This window comes from Malania oleifera, chromosome 6 (assembly GCF_029873635.1).
Source record: "Malania oleifera isolate guangnan ecotype guangnan chromosome 6, ASM2987363v1, whole genome shotgun sequence".
Taxonomy (NCBI): Eukaryota; Viridiplantae; Streptophyta; class Magnoliopsida; order Santalales; family Ximeniaceae; genus Malania; species Malania oleifera.
Window position 1 is genome coordinate 99,205,912 of NC_080422.1, and position 18,152 is coordinate 99,224,063.

The following is an 18,152-nucleotide window of genomic DNA, read 5'->3' on the forward strand; positions in this document are numbered from 1 at the left end:
TTCAAACTTGGGGGGAGGCAAAATTTTAAACATAGTTGATGATGGGAATTTTTATGTTGAGGAATGTCAAAAATGTTCTGTGATTGATATGGAGATGAGCATGAATAAGATTCAGAAGTAGAAAAAATGGGAGGTTGTCTCGGATAAGGATAGTGATTTTGAAATGATTTTGCTTGTTATAGTGGTTTATTGTTGGATGAGATACGCAAACATCTAGATTGCGTCGAGTGTTGGCAATATTTCTTATGTGCCCCCTTCTCCACTTGAAGGTGTAGAGGATGTTTCTATCTTTGAGGAGGGGGAGCTGGATGAGAATTTGGTTGAGTAGTCAACATAAGGATGGGGTACTACCTAATCCTGTGGAGAAGATTAGTGAGCTGAATTTTGCTGTGAATAATCAGAGTCCAGATGGGATACTACCTACTTTGTGGAGAAGATCAGTGAACAAGATGTTGCTATTCAATCTTTTGGGTAGAATGGGATTGTGGATGACTGATGATGGAGGGAATGAAGTTTGATTGGATGGAGCTAATAATAAGTCTAATAAAGTTCAGCAGGAATTAGCAAGGCTTCAAAGTTCTGTCAATTATGAGTGGAAGGGTTTTAAGAGGGGTTTTCTTAATTAGGATTTATTTTATTTTTTTATTTGTTTTCATTTTTTATTTCTAGGCCTTTTTATTTCTATTTTTTATTCTTTGTTTTTTGAGTTTTGAGGATCTCTTGTCCTCCCTTTGCTTTGTAACTTTCTCTATTCTCATTCTTAATACATTTCTTTTGCTATAAAGCTATATATGTTAAAAAAATAATTGACCTGTATTGAATTTTCCTATTAATAGTTGTCAGTGGGAACATAATATAGTTTTATTGTCAGAAATATAATACCATTTTATTTCTTTGGCTAGTTTTATTGTTGGACTCAGGAATATAATATAATTTTATTGCTTTGGTGAGGATGCGATTTAAAGGAAAACTAAGTTGTTGCAAAATGCAATCTCAACTAAAAAACAACACAAATTAAATGGAAAAAATGAAAATCTAGCACTCATTATGCTTGTGACATCCATTGTAATATTTGTTTTTCTTTCTAGAAATTATTTGTATGTCTATGACATGCATTAGGTCTCTATCCATCAATTACATTAGGTGTTGTAAGCATGCCACGTCCCCCCCTAATGCTATGAAGAACACACACTCACAACAGAAGGAAAACACCAGGATATATGTTGTACGTTGAACATAATTTATTCTTTGGAACCCAGATCCTTAGATCCTAAAGTTTTAATCAAACTATGGATATTCAATTGGAGAATTATAATATTGTCAAGGATATAGAATATTTAAAACCAAAAAGCATGTGTGTGTTTCCGCCCCCCGGGGGGGGGGGGGGGAGAAGCAGAGAAAGGAGGTCTTGTCAAGCTTTAATAGCTTCATAACTTCAAGTCATGATCTTGGTTGGGGTTTGGAAAATGAAAATTAAGACTTGAGTTTAAATCTGTTCTGTTTTCTTGTGAGCTTCTAGAAAGTAATTTACAAATAAACATACAAATTCTAGAGGCTTGTAGGTGCTTGCTTTTGACTGACTTTCCTGCATGTTTTGATTTTTGTAACGATCATTAGTGAATTAAATTTGACCTGTATTGAATTTTCCTATTAATAGCTGTCAGTGGGAATATAATATAGTTTTATTGTCATAGATAGGAATATAATATAGTTCTATTTCTTTGGCTAGTTTTATTGTTGGTGGCAGAAATATAATATAATTTTATTGCTTTAGTGATGATGTGATTTAAAAGAAAACTAAGGGCCCGTTTGGTATCACAGTAAAAAATTAGAGAAATGAAAACTAGAATCGAAAACCAAAAATCAGAAACAGAAACTAAAAACTAAAAACTAATACAAATTTAAAACTTAGTTAAAAAAATGCTCATTTCCATCTTTAAATCAAATAATATTATAAAAATATGATTAAAATAATAAATTTACAAATAATACATATTAAAAAAATTACTATAATAAAAATAACATTTATTATAATTATTTTACTTATTGTTCTACTTTCAAAATTTACTTTACAATAAAAATTTTATTGGACATGACAATTGAAAAATAGTAAAATTATTTTGTAATTGATTTATTATTATTTTTTGAAAATTATGTATATTTTTATTTTAGTTATATTTAAATTCATAGATAATTTAATTTTGATTTTAATTTAAAAGTGTATAAAATGAATAATTTAATCCAAAAAACTATTTCTGGATATTAAAATTTCTGGCAGCAGGTTGCCAAAACAACTGAAAATCATAAAATCTGGTTTTCATTTTTTGGCAAACAACTGAAAACCGGACAGAAACAAAAAACTAACAACATAAACAAATGCATTTTTATAATCTGTTTCTTCACTGTGGAGAAACAGAAATAGTAAACAGGAAACAACAACGATACCAAACAGACCCAAAGTTTTTGCAAAATGCAGTCTCAACAAAAAAAGCAGCACAAATTAAATGGAAATGAAAATCTAGCACTCATTATACTTGTGATGTCCTTTGTAATATTTATCCTTCTTTCTAGACATTCTTTGTATGTCTATGACATGCATTAGGTCTCTCTTCATAAATTATATTAGATGTTGTAAGCATGCCACATCCCCTTAATAATAGGAACAACACACTCACAACAGAAGGAAAACACTAGAATATATGTTATACTTAAAACATAATTTTTTCTTCCAACTCCTTTGAACCTAAAGTTTTAACTAAACTTTGGATATTCAATTGGATATTCTTCCAGCTCCTTTGATCCTAAAATTTTAATTGAACTTTGGATTGGATAATTGTAACATTGCCAAGGATATGGAATATTCAAAACCAAAAATTTGAGAGAGAGAAAGAGAGAGAGAGAGAGAAAGAGGAGGGAGGGGGGAGGGGAGGAAGAAGCAGACAAAGGAGGCCATGCCAAGCTTTTGGTGGATTTTTGTTGATCACTTGAATAAGAGGTGGATTTTTTGTCAGGTCTATGACATGCATTAGGTATTTAGGTCTCTTTTCATAAATTATATTAGGTGTTGTTAGCATGCCACATCCCCTTAATAGTAGAAACAACACACACAACAGAAGGAAAACACCAGAATATATGTTATACTTAAAGACATAATTTTTTCTTCCAACTCCTTTGAACCTAAAGTTTTAACTAAACTTTGGATATTCTTCCAGTTCCTACAGTTTTAATTGAACTTTGGATATCCAATTGGATAATTGTAACATTGTCAAGGATATGGAATATTCAAAACCAAAAAATTAAGAGAGAGAGAGAGGCCCGGGGGGGGGGGGGGGGGGGGAGGGGAGGGGAGGAAGAAGCAGACAAAGGAGGCCATGTCAAGCTTTTGGTGGATTTCTGTTGATCACTTGAATAAGAGGTGGATTTTTTGTCCATTTTCTGGCCACATTGCCTTATATAGTGATATATTAGACCCTTTTTTAGGTAAATAATATATTTGATTGAGGTTGATACCAAGGAATTGATTCACTAGGATAGATTTTGTGCGAGCATAAATATGGTGATGCAGGGACTTGTAGAATTATAATTACATATATGTTGATATAATTGTTATACATAGCTCTTGCAATGGTTCTCTCTCTTGTGCTTTCACCCTTTCATCGCTATCTATATCGAAGGGAAGTCCTTTGATCTGAAGCTGGATAAGGTAGGGAAGGTTGGAGCTTTGTTCGTTCTTGAGAAGAAGTGCAAATGCAATCAGTGGGTTCCTTTCTATTAAGGAGCTGCTTCATGGTTTTCTCAGGGGTCTTGTCCATTGGTGGTAGGTAGGGCAAGGGATTTGAGGGTTCTGGGTGGGTTGTATTGATTATTGGATGGGGATTTATGTGGCTAGGGTGTGGAATTTCATGGAATTAATACATGGATGGAGTGGTAAGAAGTATTCCATTTCTGTTCCTCAAAAGGGCTGAAAGGGGAAGGATGTTCTCGATTTGGGGATGCCTTTGTTGCTTTGGGGAATGGGGAGTTCTTATTGGTCTGGCTCAAATGGAGCAGATAGCAAGAAGTTCCACAAAAAATTCCTCATGGAGTCAAGTTGTTGCTGGAAGCGTGGGTGATGGTGAAGGTCGATTGTTTTCTAAGAATATGTAGGAGAAGGTCTATGCTTACTGCAGGGGAATGTCGCAAGAGGAATTCATTCAGATAGCTTCTCAAGTACAACTGATGGCATTGAAAGCAACGCTGTCAGCTGAGCAGTTGAAACCAGAGGTGGCTAGAGTTTCTCGCATGGAAGATGGGAAGAGGAAGACAGAGGCAGCTAGTGTTTCTTGCGTGGAAGATGGGATGGTGAAATTAGAGTGGGCTGGGTTTGAAGAGGGGATTTCTTGGCTGATCATAGCATTTTTTTTGTTTTGCTTTTATTTTTCATCTTTTTGTTCATCTTTTGTTTTTTTTTTTTTTTTTTTTGGAGGATTTAGTATCCTTGCTTAGATTTTACATTTTCTTTTATTATAAAAAAAAATACATATATGTTGTTACCTTGAATAGCTTTGTTGTTTATGTTTTTCTACTGCAAACATGTTGTTTGTCATTTAGAACCATGGATGGCTGTAACTTATGTGGTTATTTAATGCAGAACTTATTGACAAGTGACCCAAAGTTGGCTTCCATATTATCTACTAAAGAACGGCTCTTGCCTCTTTTTGAATGCTTTTCTGCACCTGCTGCATCAGAAAGCAGCATTCCTCAACTTTGTTTGAGTGTCCTTTCTCTCTTGACCACATATGCTCCTTGCTTGGCGGCTATGGTTGCAGATGGATCAAGTCTTCTCCTATTATTACAAATGCTCCACTCTGCCCCAAATTGTCGTGAAGGAGCTCTCCATGTTCTTTATGCCTTGGCAAGCACTGCAGAACTCGCGTGGGCAGCTGCAAAGCATGGAGGAGTAGTGTACATTCTCGAACTTATCTTGCCATTGCAAGGTAACGATGGCCTCTTTTTCTTTTTTCACTTTTTGAGAAAACGAAAATTCTATTGTTGATAAATGTGGCAATATTTTCAGAAGAAATTCCCCTACAGCAAAGAGCAGCGGCAGCCTCTTTGTTGGGAAAGCTTGTAGGGCAGCCAATGCATGGGCCTAGAGTGGCTATAACACTAGCAAGATTTCTTCCTGATGGCCTTGTATCGGTTATTAAGGATGGCCCTGGTGAAGCTGTTGTATCTGTCCTTGAGCAGACTACAGAGACACCAGAACTGGTTTGGACACCAGCAATGGCAGCTTCATTGTCTGCTCAAATTGCTACTATGGCATCAGACCTATATCGTGAACAGATGAAGGGTCGTGTCATTGATTGGGATGTGCCTGAGCAGTCTTCTGGTCAACAGGAAATGAAAGATGAACCACAGGTATTCCTGATAATGTACTCCTGTGTTCTTCTTGTTATTCTTTTAATCTAAGAATGCTATTTGAGTTCATTCTGTTTTTTTAACCTAAAATTTGATGTTCGTGTAGGTTGGAGGCATCTATGTAAGACTATTCTTGAAAGATCCCAAGTTTCCCCTCAGGAATCCAAAGAGATTCTTAGAAGGATTATTGGACCAGTATCTTTCATCCATTGCTGCAACACACTATGACATGCAAGCCATTGATCCTGAGCTTCCTTTGCTCTTGTCTGCTGCTTTGGTGTCATTATTGCGGGTTCACCCTGCTCTTGCTGACCATGTTGGATATCTTGGATATGTGCCCAAACTTGTAGCCGCAGTTGCTTATGAAGGAAGACGAGAAACAATGGCCTCAGGGGATGTGAAAACTGGCAATTATGCTGATGGAACATTCGAAACTGAGAATGGAGCAGCACAGCCCAGTACACAGACACCACAGGAACGTGTTCGGCTCAGTTGTTTACGTGTCCTCCATCAACTTGCAGCTAGTACCACATGTGCTGAAGCTATGGCAGCAACTAGTGTAGGAACCCCTCAGGTATGTTAGGATTTGTTTGTTCATTCATGGATCCTCTAACCCTGTGTTTGGGAGCATGGAATTCAGACCTTGGATTTGGACAAAACTCAATATAAAATTGCATTAAAATTTTCTAAAATCCACAAAAATCCAAATCCAAGCCCAAAATCCAGACTACCAAACACTACCTAAGACTCTTTAACAGAAAAATTTGTCTCAACATCAATACAGACTCCCAAACACTACCTAAGACTCTTAATTGACAATTTTGTCTCAACATTCATGGATGCTTTTCATTATGGTACCCATGAGAATTTTGATTTTCATAAAACCTTTTAAATTGTGATAGCATATTTAGAGTTTGTGATATTTGCAATTGCTTCCTTGTGGACTCAGGTCGTTGTATAAGTGTTTGGATGCTTATATTATACAATAGCCTACAAATTCTGATTGGCTTGCTTTTCATTTGGCCTTGGATAATCTTATTTGTCCAGTTTGCTGCTTGCTGATGATTTATTTTGCATAATTTTTAATTGACATCCTTTCTTACCCAATGGTCATATGCTATTATGTTCAATTAAAATACTGATTTTCATGATGTTAAAGCAACCCTCTGATAATGGGTTGTATTTGAATACTAGAGTATTGGATCTTTTATGCAAGTTTGTTGAGTGTCTGGTTTGCGTTCTGAGAAATATAATTTTATTTAGAGTGTTCTGCATTTGTTATGGTATCTGCATCAACTGGTTCAGTTCTGTTTTTGTTTCTTCTAGGTTGTTCCACTTTTAATGAAAGCTATTGGGTGGCAAGGTGGAAGTATACTAGCTCTTGAGACTTTAAAACGTGTTGTGGTTGCTGGAAATCGAGCAAGAGATGCTCTTGTTGCACAAGGGCTCAAGTGAGTAACTTTCATATTACAGATCCCTGAGAAACCCATTAATGAATGCTTTATACTTCTGCACTCTGTATCTCCAGGTTCATGTTAGGCTATTTTTGTGTATGCACACTAAAGCTTATAAACATGTGAGTGTATGCACAGAAGGATGCACACAATATATATGATGACTAATACTATCTTATTTTTTGTTCTCTCTAGATGTGTGAGTAACATAAATGATTTCGATTATCTTTATTTTTTAAAATTCTCTGAAGTTCATAAAAAATTTAACATGGATGCAAAGTAGATATAAAGAGAAATCTATGTGAGAAATATTGACAATATTTTCCTAAAAATTTTTCCCAAAATCAGGACTACGAAGAGGAAGGAGTACATTGACCAAGAGTACGCTCACTAGTCTTCCTATATACTTTATGTCATTATTCATGATTCCAGTGCCAATAGCCAAAAGATTTAAAAGGATCCAGGGAGACTTCCTATGGGGCAGCAGTGAGGAAGGAAGGAAATTTCATTTGGTGGAACAGGATAAGGTTTGTTCCATAAAATCCGTTGGGTTGGGATTAAGAAATCTGCATGATTTTATTCAGGCCCTTGGCAAGTGGTTATGGAGATTTTTCTGTGGAAGATGGTGGTGGTTTAAAAAAATTATGGGGATAAATTATAGCCAGGAATGAGGGGTTATGGAGAGGCTACCTTCTCGGAGTTTATTGGGTTTCTTGTGGGTAATGGTAACAAGATCAGGTTTTGGTTAGGCATCTGATATGGAGACATGGCCTGTAAATATTCATTTCCATCCCTGATCAGAATCGGTAGGGACTAAAAATGCTATTGCGACCAAAATACTTTCAGAAAGAGAAAACAATTTTGTGCAGATCATAGTTTTCAGAAAACAGGTGCTAGACTTTGTAACTCCAGAATTATTATGGAAGTGAAAGATGCATTAGAGTGTTTGGGTGGATTTGGTGGAAAATGGTCAGTAAAAAATACAGCAAACTAGTACTGCAAGTACAAAAAGGACTAAAAGGAGTTCCTTTGGAAAGCAGTTTCTAGACCCAAAGTGCAGAGGAAAGTCACTTTCTTCTAAATGGGACGCATCCTGTGGGTGACAACCTGAGGAAGATAGGGGTTTGGTTAATTGACAGATGATGCACGAAGAGGATGGGGAGAGCCCAAACTATATTCTGCTGCATGAATTTGCAAGGGAGATCTTGGGTTTTCATTTGGAACTTGGCAGTGGTTCAAAATTTGTTGGATGTTGCCATAGAATATATCGTCTTTTCTCCTCTGCTGGAAGCTTAGAGATGTTGGTAATAATGGCCTTCACAGGTTGTGGGGGCTGCACACCTGTATGTGGTTTGAGGCATTTGGAGGGAGTGAAGTATGAGAACTTTTGGGGGGAATGAAGGAACTTTACAGTGTTATGAATGAGATTTTGAAGGCAATCTGGGAATTTTTATCCAGATATCCTTGATTTTTATTTGTTTTCTTGACTTGTAATCTGTATTTTTTCTGCCCCCTTCTGGGTGCCCTCTAATCAAGGTCTTAAATTTCGATTTTGACTCAAATTTCGAAGCTCCAAAAGTATAGAAATTTCTACACAAATTTCAATTTCAATGTCAATTTTGGTTTCGATTCGAAAAAATAATGGAAATCAGTAGTAAAGAATGAAATTCTTTTGTGAAACTTTAGAAATGGTTAATAGGCGTAATAATATAAGTTTTAGGACTAATATATTACAAGTTAAATACATTTATGTTTTGTATAAGGTGGAAAAGTTCTAACTTAACGTGTGTATCAAGCATATTTGTAAGATAATGTGCATTAATGATGTTCAATTAATATAGATAAAATTCATAATCATTTAAATATTATTTATTATGCAAATTATGATAATTTAGACATGAATGGTTAGATAAAATGTTGTGAGTTTTTTTCTTTTCATATAATTTCAAAACCCTTGTAATAATATTTTTGTTTCAATAAAAATAAATAAATTAAGAGAGAAATTTCACTTTCTCCTAAATCGCTCATTGAATTCCAAGGAAATTTCATTCTATAGTAATTTTGACAAGTTTTTCTAAAATTTCTTGATTTTGATAAATTTTGGATGGTTAGTGGAAATTTTGATGGAAATTATGTAAGACAGAAATTGACTGTCACTTCGATTTCGAGGGTGGCTGAGACCAGAAATTTTGATGGAAATTTTGACAATTTCATGGAAATTTAAGACCATGCCTCTAATGAATACCTCTACGCTTGTAGAAAAATGTTAGTATTCGGATACACATTCCTTCCAACTTGTGTGATTGGAACTTGGAAGTTAAAATTCAAGGATGTGAAACCAAAGAATTGTGATATAGGTTTGGAGTCTGCATGTAACATGTGTTCAGGAATTAGCATTAAAACCAATTATGAAATTTTAGCTTTAGCTTGAAATCTGGCAATATTTAATTTTGTCATGGGAGAGATGACTCATTTTCCACTTCTTTTCAAATATGAGCAATCCGCTTATTAAAAGAGTAAAATCTGATAGGTAGTTTTGTATTTCAGTTCAAGATCTCAAGTTGTCTAGACATGTCGCAACTCTTCTGGAATTGCTTCTGCAAAGAATTTATAACATATCTTAATGAGTAGAAGGTTGAACTTGTGTTTATGTCAATTATTAATCACCTCAGTGTAGTGGAACAGGTTGGAATGAGGGACTTGGCTTGCCTAGGAATGTGGTTAAGGCTGCCTACTGTGGTACCATCCAACTTCACTAGACTATAAGCAGTTCATTGTGCACTGGTCCAACCTTTTATGCATTTAGAAGTGCTCCAATTGATTGACATTTAGTACTCAATGATTTATTATCAGTTGAAGTTTGTCAATCTTGAATTGGATTCTATGATGTGTTTATTGTTGTAAAATTTTCCTATTTGATTCTTTGGTCAGTCCATGTCTATTCATAAATTTATCTTTTATAAATAATGTAGGGTTGGTCTTATCGAAGTACTTCTGGGCCTTCTTGATTGGAGAACTGGAGGTAGGAATGGACTGTGCTCTCAGATGAAGTGGAATGAATCTGAAGCATCCATTGGCCGAGTGTTGGCAATTGAGGTTAGTTTGAAATTTCGCAATCCGCTTTTTTCTTTTTCTTTTCCTGGTTGTATCAGATGATCTCCTTAAGTTTGAAGAAAACTTCTATTCCCTTATCACACTTAAATATTTGATAATTTACCATTTCAGTGTTTGAATAAAACCTCTTGTTCATTATTTATGTTCCAATAAATTCCACAAGCATGTCCATGCTACATTTAGTTGCTTTGGAGTTGATACCTAACAATAGATGGTTTCATATGTTGATCCAGGTTTTGCATGCATTTGCGACAGAAGGTGCTCATTGTAGTAAAGTGCGTGACATACTGAATGCATCTGATGTAAGTCCCCAGACATGTTCTTTCTTTCAACTATTTACATGTAGAGGCTAAATCTTATGCTGTTAGTATGGTAACGTTTGAGGGCAATGAAATAGACACTGCGTTTGGTAGGAAGGGAAAAGAGAAAGGAAAAGAAAGAAGGAAAAATGAATGGAAGTATCCTTTCCTTCGTTTGATATCATGGAAAACTAGGGAAGGAAAGTGGAAGGAAAAATGTTTTTCCTCTCCCTCTCAAAGTCAATCCCGCTATAAGTGGGAGGAAATGCTAGGAAAGAGGCTTGTCCATTAATGTAACTGACTAAAATTACTATACCTTTTTTTTATTCCAACCCTCCCCCGCCCAAAAACAAAAACGATTCATAATTTCATATTACTAATTTCTTCCCTTAAATTTTCTTTCATTCAATCACTATTTTAAAAGCACAATCAAGGCTTCTTGTTGATGCTTACGCATTTTGAGTGTGTGAATCTCAAGTTAGATTTGATGAAAAATTTTAACTACATGTTTATATGAAAGGAATGTCCAATTGAGTTGATCTTTAAAACTCTTGAACCTCAACCTTTTCAAAATGATTGATATTTGCATTTTACATTGCAAAAAATTTTTGAAATTGTAATATTGTTACCATCTTTTGGCATGATTACTTAATGACTTCAAGATAGTATGTTTTTTTTGGAATGACATAGATTGCAAATTATATTGGAATTTTAAATTTTATGTATAATTTCATTAATTTTTATTTAAAAAAATATGTAATTTATTTAGGAATTTTTATTTAAGACATAAAATTCTCAAAAGACATTCATCTCACCTCACAGCTTTGCCTTTTAGAACATTGCTCTCGAGTCTCGTGTGCCTTTTTTCTTTCTCTACCTTTTTCTTTCAACTAAGCACAGCCTGAACATTCTTAGAAAATATTTTGAGTCTTTCATATTTTCCTATGATATTCTTATTCGAGGTAACTGTGAGTCTGGGATATTGCCAAAAAGACAGCTAATTTCAATCATACCGTTGCATTTTAGTTTCTAAAAAAATTCCTTTCGGTGCATTGGGTTCATTTATGCATAATCCTGTTGTTTGCTTTTCCTGTGTGTGATGAAAATTAATATGTTTCTACTTTTTTACCATATATTAATTCGAAACTAGGAAGCATGTTACCTTAATAACTCTAGGATTAACGCAAATGGGTAACAACAATCTGAGAAAATATCAAATTCAATGAGTAAATAAATAAAAAGAGAAACGAAAAAAAGAACCTGAATATGACTCAGGAGTAAGAAATAGAAAGATACAAACACAAACTCAGTCAATTAGAGAATAAACTGAAATCATACTTTGTTTCATTTGCATCATGTAGGGTGTCTGGAGATCATTTCCTTCCGTGAAGTTTGAAAATTCACATTGCCATGGCATTCAATCAAAATAATGTCTGTTTCCAAGGTCTTGGAATTCGATTTTGACTTAAGTTTCAAGATTTCACAATTACGGAAATTTCGATGGAAATGTTAAGTTTGATTTTGATTTTAAAAGTGATGGAAATAGGCAGTTAAACATGAATTTCTTTTATGAAACTTTAGAGACTATCAATAAACATATATTGTAAGATTTAGAACTAAATATTATAGATAAAATACATCAAGAACTGTTATGTGGTGCATAAGGTGCAATAATTGTAATATAATAATGATATTAAACATATTTTATTAATATAAATGAAACTCATAGTCATAAAGCACTTAATATTATTTACTATACAAATACAGACTAGTTAGATTTTATATGGTCAAAGTAAAATGTTGTACCTAATATTTTAATTTTAATTTTCACATAATTTCATAAATCCGAAAGATATTCTTATCTTCCTTCTAATAATATTTAGTTTCAATAATAAAAGAAAAGTTAAGAAAGAAATTTTAATTTGGGTATCTCAAATTTGAGTTTCAAGGGAATTTCATTCCATGGTTATAATTTCAACAAATTTCACCAAAATTTTGAGATTTAGATAGATTTTGGGTGATTTGTTGAAATTTTGAACAAAAATTTTGTGAAGTGGAAATTGACTGCCATTTCAATTTCAAGGTAGTGGCAAGCGGAATTTCGATGGAAATTTTGACGACTTGGTGGAAACTTAAGACCATGCTTGTTTCTCCACTGGATAGAGAAATTTCTCTCTTCCTCCTTCCTTCCCCAACCCTATCTCTCTCTCTCTAAAGAGATCAACTTAAGTGTAACTTGATTTTATTTATTTATTTTTTAAACAATAGCAAGATTTTTTAGTTGGTGCTTTTAAATGCATGTTATTTTCTTGTGGGTGTTCTATATATAAGACGAGTGTGAATTGTTTATGCTGTCCAATGCGTGAGGATCATAAGTGTCTCTTACAAAGTAGAGGTTATGAGAGTGATGATGGAGATGGGGAAGGGATGATCTTGTATTGTGTCCATTTGAGTCCTGATTATAGCCATAGGCATAGAGGTGGAAAGTTTGCATCTCTCTCTCTACTCAAACACGCGCGCACACACACACACACATAAGGGACAAATACTTGGTGGCTTTATGTAAAGCTAAAACACCAAAAATTACATGTATAACTGAGTGCGAGTAATAGGGGTATAAGGCTTAATTGAGTTCATATATCCAACTGTGCACACACAATGGAAGAAGAAGGGTAGGATTTTATATATATATATTTGGGGTGGGGGGATTGTGCTATGGAATGGAATATATTTATGAACCACTTCGTATCATTAAGCATAGAGCTAATAACGTATATACTAACTTAGATACAAAAAAGGGTTGGGGGGGGGGGGGAAGGCCTTTAAACTTGCTAAAGGTTGAGAAAGAAAGAGCAAAGACTTGGGCAATATCAAATGTATAAAAAATAAAGATGATAGTGTTTTTGTTAAAGAAGATGATATAAAAGAAAGATGGGAACATATTTTAGTAAGTTAATGAAATAATGAAAACCAATTAGAAGGCTTAAACTTAAAATTGATAAATGTGGAAAAAGGGAAAATTTTGAGATATATCTGCAAAATTAGAAGCAGTGAAGTTGAGCTTGCATCAAAGATGGAAAATTGAAAAGCTAATGACTGTACATCATGATTAATCTTTGGAATGCCCAAGTGACAACAAAGTTATATGGTTTAACTATTGATGTAATGCAATTATAAAAACTAAGAAAAAATGCAAGATGGATGGAGGAAGAACAATTTAATACTTGTACACAAAGATAAAGTAGATATTCAAAATTATAATAACTATCACGAGATTAAATTTAGTCGCAATGGAACTTTGGGAAAGAGTAATTGAAGAATCTGACGCTAGAAATGAGGGTCTTGGACTTCTGCTTGGGAGAACAAAGCTATATATTTATTAAGATGATTAATAGAAAAGTTTAGAGAAAAGAAGACGGATTTGCACATGGTTTTTATTGATCTAGAGAAAGCCTAAAGTAAGGCACTAGAGAAGTTTCTTGGTGGGTTATAGAAAAAAAAAAATGAAGTGTTAAGGACGTGTGTGATTGAGTAATAACTAGTGCTAGGACTCGCAGGAATTTCCAATCACAAATGGTGGGCCTTCTTTTAGTCCTTATCATCTTGTATTAGTGATGGATGAACTAATTATGTCAAAATGAGGCCCCATGGCCTGTTGTTTGCAAAGATTGATCAAACTAAAGAGGTGGAGTACGATCTAAGCTAGACTTACTGAGAAAAGTGTTAGAATCTAGAGATTTTAAGATGGGTTGAAATAGGATATAATATATGAAATGTAATATTAGTCATGTTAGGAGAAATATTGGAGTAGAGATTAAACTTTATGGTCAATAGCACTAGTAAATTTGGTATATTGGATCTATTATGCAAGATAAAGGAGAATTTGAAGAAAGATGAAATACATGAGGGTTAAAGTAGGTTTGGTGATTGAAGTATTGCTTCATGCATAGAATACCCTTAAAATTAAACTAGACATTCTTTGGGGCAGTAGCTGTGCTATATGGATCATGGCATCCAAAAACAACATATCCAAAAAATAAAAATTGCAGAAATAAAAATGTTAAGGTGAATTGAGGGTTATAACACTAAAAGACAAATTAAGAAATGAAGGGATATCTCATGTAGAAGGGAAGATAAGGGAAGGGTGGTCAAGCCCCCTTTGACAGTGCTTAAAAGTGTGTATAGCACTCATCACTTAAAATAAGTGCCCGTCTGTAATAAGTAAGGTTTGGTTGAATCTTGAGAAGTGCTCAAGTATATGAGTGAACGGTTCTGTGTGACTCACAATGATATCAGAATTTTGCCGACTGGATTTTTGCCTACCCTGTTCATGAAGCATGGTTATTTCATCCGATACATGTCATCAGTATCAAATGATATAATTCACCCCTTTATAGGGCTGGATCTTTCCACTGGGATTTATCATTCGTGGGAGTTGATAGCCTTGCCCCAAGACAATGAACCTGGATATGTCTAAATGAATGTTTATTGGTGTGTTATCCGCGCTACAGGATGAAAAAAGTGACCCCAAATACTAAGGCAAGGCAGTGTGTATGATGCATTATGATGGTTTCCAGAGCGAGAGCCTAGTTATTGTGGTTTTTGGGTTTCAACTACGTGTAGATGGTGTAATCCCAGACAGGCAGTATCTTCAAAAATAATGCGTAATCAGGACCCGGGATTGCTCATCTTGGGGGTTGTCCTAATTGCTTGGATACATGCCAAGATGAAATGAAGAAGTGAAAATTATGTAATATTGTTTGCTTTTGTTGTTCTGAGTAAATGGTTTAGTACCCAAACTTTTGAATTTTAATTAGAATACTAAGTAGGCATGTTTTGTTTGATGAAAGGTAGTGATGCTTTTTAAGTCCTACATTTTTTAAATCAAGGGAATGTGTAAACTTTATATTAAAAAAGGAGTTTGTGATTGGAAGGGCAGTCAAAGAGCTCTTGTATTTTTTTTTTTTTTAATAAATTTTTGGGTGTATTTTTTGTTGGAATTTTATTTTGAGAATTTGATGGGCAGGTATGGAGTGCTTATAAGGACCAGAAGCATGATCTTTTCCTTCCTTCGAATGCTCAATCGGCTGCTGCTGGAGTTGCTGGTCTTATTGAGAGTAGTTCATCCAGGCTCACGTATGCCCTCACAGCTCCCTCCCCACAACCTGCTTTTGTGAGACCCCCTACTTCGGTTGCAGCGGACGCAAATGGAAAGCAGGATCAACTTTTTCCATAATTCAAGAATGTGAAAAGTGCTCTCACCATCTTCAAAGATCAAGGCAGTTAACAGAGAACCCCCTGTATTTGATCCATTTGTATAGCGCCATGTACAGTTTTTTACGACATCCCCCTTCTCTCTCTCTCTCTCTCGCGTTTGGCTAGCTGGAAACAGAAGTTTTGCATTTGCAAATTTTTTGTGGGTGGAGGAAAATTATCAGTTTTTCCATGTAAAGAGGATCTCAATGCTCTCTCTCTCTCTCTCTCTCTCTCTCTCTCTCTCTCTCTCTCTCTCTCTCTCTCTCTCTCAATTTGTAAATTGTTTGTTTATTGCTCAATTTTTTATAATAGGCAATGTGATTTTGTGTGAACGATAATCTTATGTCTTTTTGGAGTTGTTTTCAGGAAGCTAGGCAATGTGATTTTGTGTGAACGATAATCTTATGTCTTTTTGGAGTTGTTTTCAGGAAGCTGGTCATGACTTCCAACCCTGCTCCCATGCCCAGAAAAAAAACAGATAGGGTCGTTTCTACTAAATGCATGTGCGTATGTATGTATGTATATCTGTAGTAAATTTAAAATTGACCTTGAATTTGTTGATGGATTTAACTCTTCAATTCTGTCATATTATTAATTAAATGCTCTAATAACAACTGCTCCCAACTTAAGTACTTAACTATTCATCTGTCAACAATAAATCCTCACTAAGTTGACAATTTCAAAATTTAATTTTGCTTTTAATTGTTCCCACTGCCTTCGTATTTTGATTCTGCTTTGAGTTTGAGTTGGAAAACTACACTCTATGAACACTCAACCACACTGTTGCTAGCTAGCTCTTAATTTAAATTAGTTGTAGATTGATTAGAGCATAGGAAAAATCCGACATTTGGCTCTAGCGGCAAAAAACAGAGGCCCCAGGAAATGATAGGATGGATATGCTGAGGAAGGCTTACGACACTGTGGCTTGGTCCTTCTTGTCTGATATGCTGCATCTCTTGAAATTTTCTCAGAAAATGATAGGATGGATTATGGAATGTGTGACTTTAACATCATTCTCCATTTCAATTAATGGTAGGTTATTTGGATTCTTTAAAGGGAGAAAGGGACTTAGACAGGAGGGATCCATTATCTTCTCTTCTATTTGTTATCTGTATGGAATGTCTGTCAAAGCAGTTGAAGGCCTTAAGAGGGTAAATTTCACTTCTAGTTCCATTCGAAATGTGAAGACCTGAGAATCAAATGATTTTTGCAGATGACCTGATGTTATTTTCAAGGGGTGACTCAACATCAGTGGGCTACATGATGGACTGTTTAAAAAAAAATTGCTAGTTATTTGGGGTTTCATGCTAACAGTCTAAAATCAAATATGTACCAAGCTGGTATTAAGGAACTGGAGCTGGAAAAGATTCTGAGGTTAACTGGAATTGCTTTGGGTGAATTTCCCTTTAGATATCTGGGCATGCCACTGTTGGCAGCAAGGCTTAATGTTGCACATTATGAGCCACTGGTTTGCAAAATTTCAGATCAGTTCAGGGATTGGCCTGGGAAGAAACTTTCATATGCTGGCAGGTTGGAGGTCCTTAACTCTATTATCCAAGGAGTTGAGTGCTTTTGGCTTGCAATATTCCCTATCCCCCTCAATGTACTAAACTGAATAAGGAAACTTTGTAGGGGATTCTTGTGGGGTGGAAGAAGAAAGCCACTGGTGGCTTGACAGGAAATCTGTGTACCAAAAGCTGAAGGTGGATTGGGGATATTGGACGTGGCTGTTGACCAAGACACTATGGAATATACACTCGAAGAAGGACACTCTGTGGTCGCAGTGGGTACACTAGATTTATCTATACAGTGCCTCCATCTGGGAAACTACAGCAAAGAAAGAGGATTCAAATCTATTCAAAAACCTGCTGCATATTAGAAATCATCTAGTGTCCAGTTGTGGAGGAAGTGAAAGTGCAGAAGAAAATATGAAGATGTGGGAAAAGAACTCTCATCAGTGTTATGAATATTGGAGGATTAAAAAACACAGAGTCCTGTGGGCTAAAGTTGTTTGGTCTGGAGACATCCTCCCCAAACATGCTTTTTGTCTATGGCTGGGTGTGAAGGGAAAATTACCCACTTGTGAAAATGTGGTGGCAGATGGCATGGATCTGATGTGTGTTTTTTGCAGGGTGGAACCCGAGAGTTTTGACCACCTGTTCTTTAAATGCAATTATTCAGCTGAGGTATGGAAGGGAATTAGAAGATGGTTGGGATTGAAAAGGGAAATGTCTACAATTAAAGCTACAGTGAAATGACTATTCAAAGAAGGGAAAAAGGAAGAATTTCTAAGCTGCAGGAAGGAGAATTGGACTAGCTGCCTTGGTGTACTTTCTGTGGCACTTCAGAAATAGAGCTAGATTGAGGGACATTATATGTCCCCTCTTGATATGATTAATGTAATACAAAAATTCACATACATGGGGGCCTTTGAAAAATTTAACTTGTATTCCATTGATTAAGTCTCGGAATATTGTATCACATGATATCTGGATCATTGGAGAATTTGATAGGTAATAGGATGGCTACATATAGCCCCTGGGTATGCCCAAGTTCTGATGTATTTCTTTTGAATGTAATTGGATGGGGAACAATGTTCCAATCAACCTGGGGATGCCCAGAGAACTTG

At 35.2% G+C, this 18,152-nt stretch overlaps 1 protein-coding gene across 2 annotated transcripts in view; it reads left to right on the forward strand.

Moving 5' to 3' along the window:
- LOC131158107 (dnaJ homolog subfamily C GRV2) overlaps positions 1–15,855 on the forward strand; it is a 51,942-nt gene extending 36,087 nt beyond the window's left edge. For both annotated transcript variants that reach the window (XM_058112716.1, XM_058112717.1), the window contains 7 exons: positions 4,631–4,976; positions 5,057–5,400; positions 5,507–5,974; positions 6,727–6,851; positions 9,827–9,950; positions 10,202–10,270; positions 15,294–15,855. In XM_058112716.1, coding sequence (XP_057968699.1) covers positions 4,631–4,976; positions 5,057–5,400; positions 5,507–5,974; positions 6,727–6,851; positions 9,827–9,950; positions 10,202–10,270; positions 15,294–15,503 — 1,686 coding nt within the window. In that variant the 3' untranslated portion in view covers positions 15,504–15,855. The remainder of the gene's footprint in view (positions 1–4,630; positions 4,977–5,056; positions 5,401–5,506; positions 5,975–6,726; positions 6,852–9,826; positions 9,951–10,201; positions 10,271–15,293) is intronic.
- Positions 15,856–18,152: the final 2,297 nt, after the last annotated feature.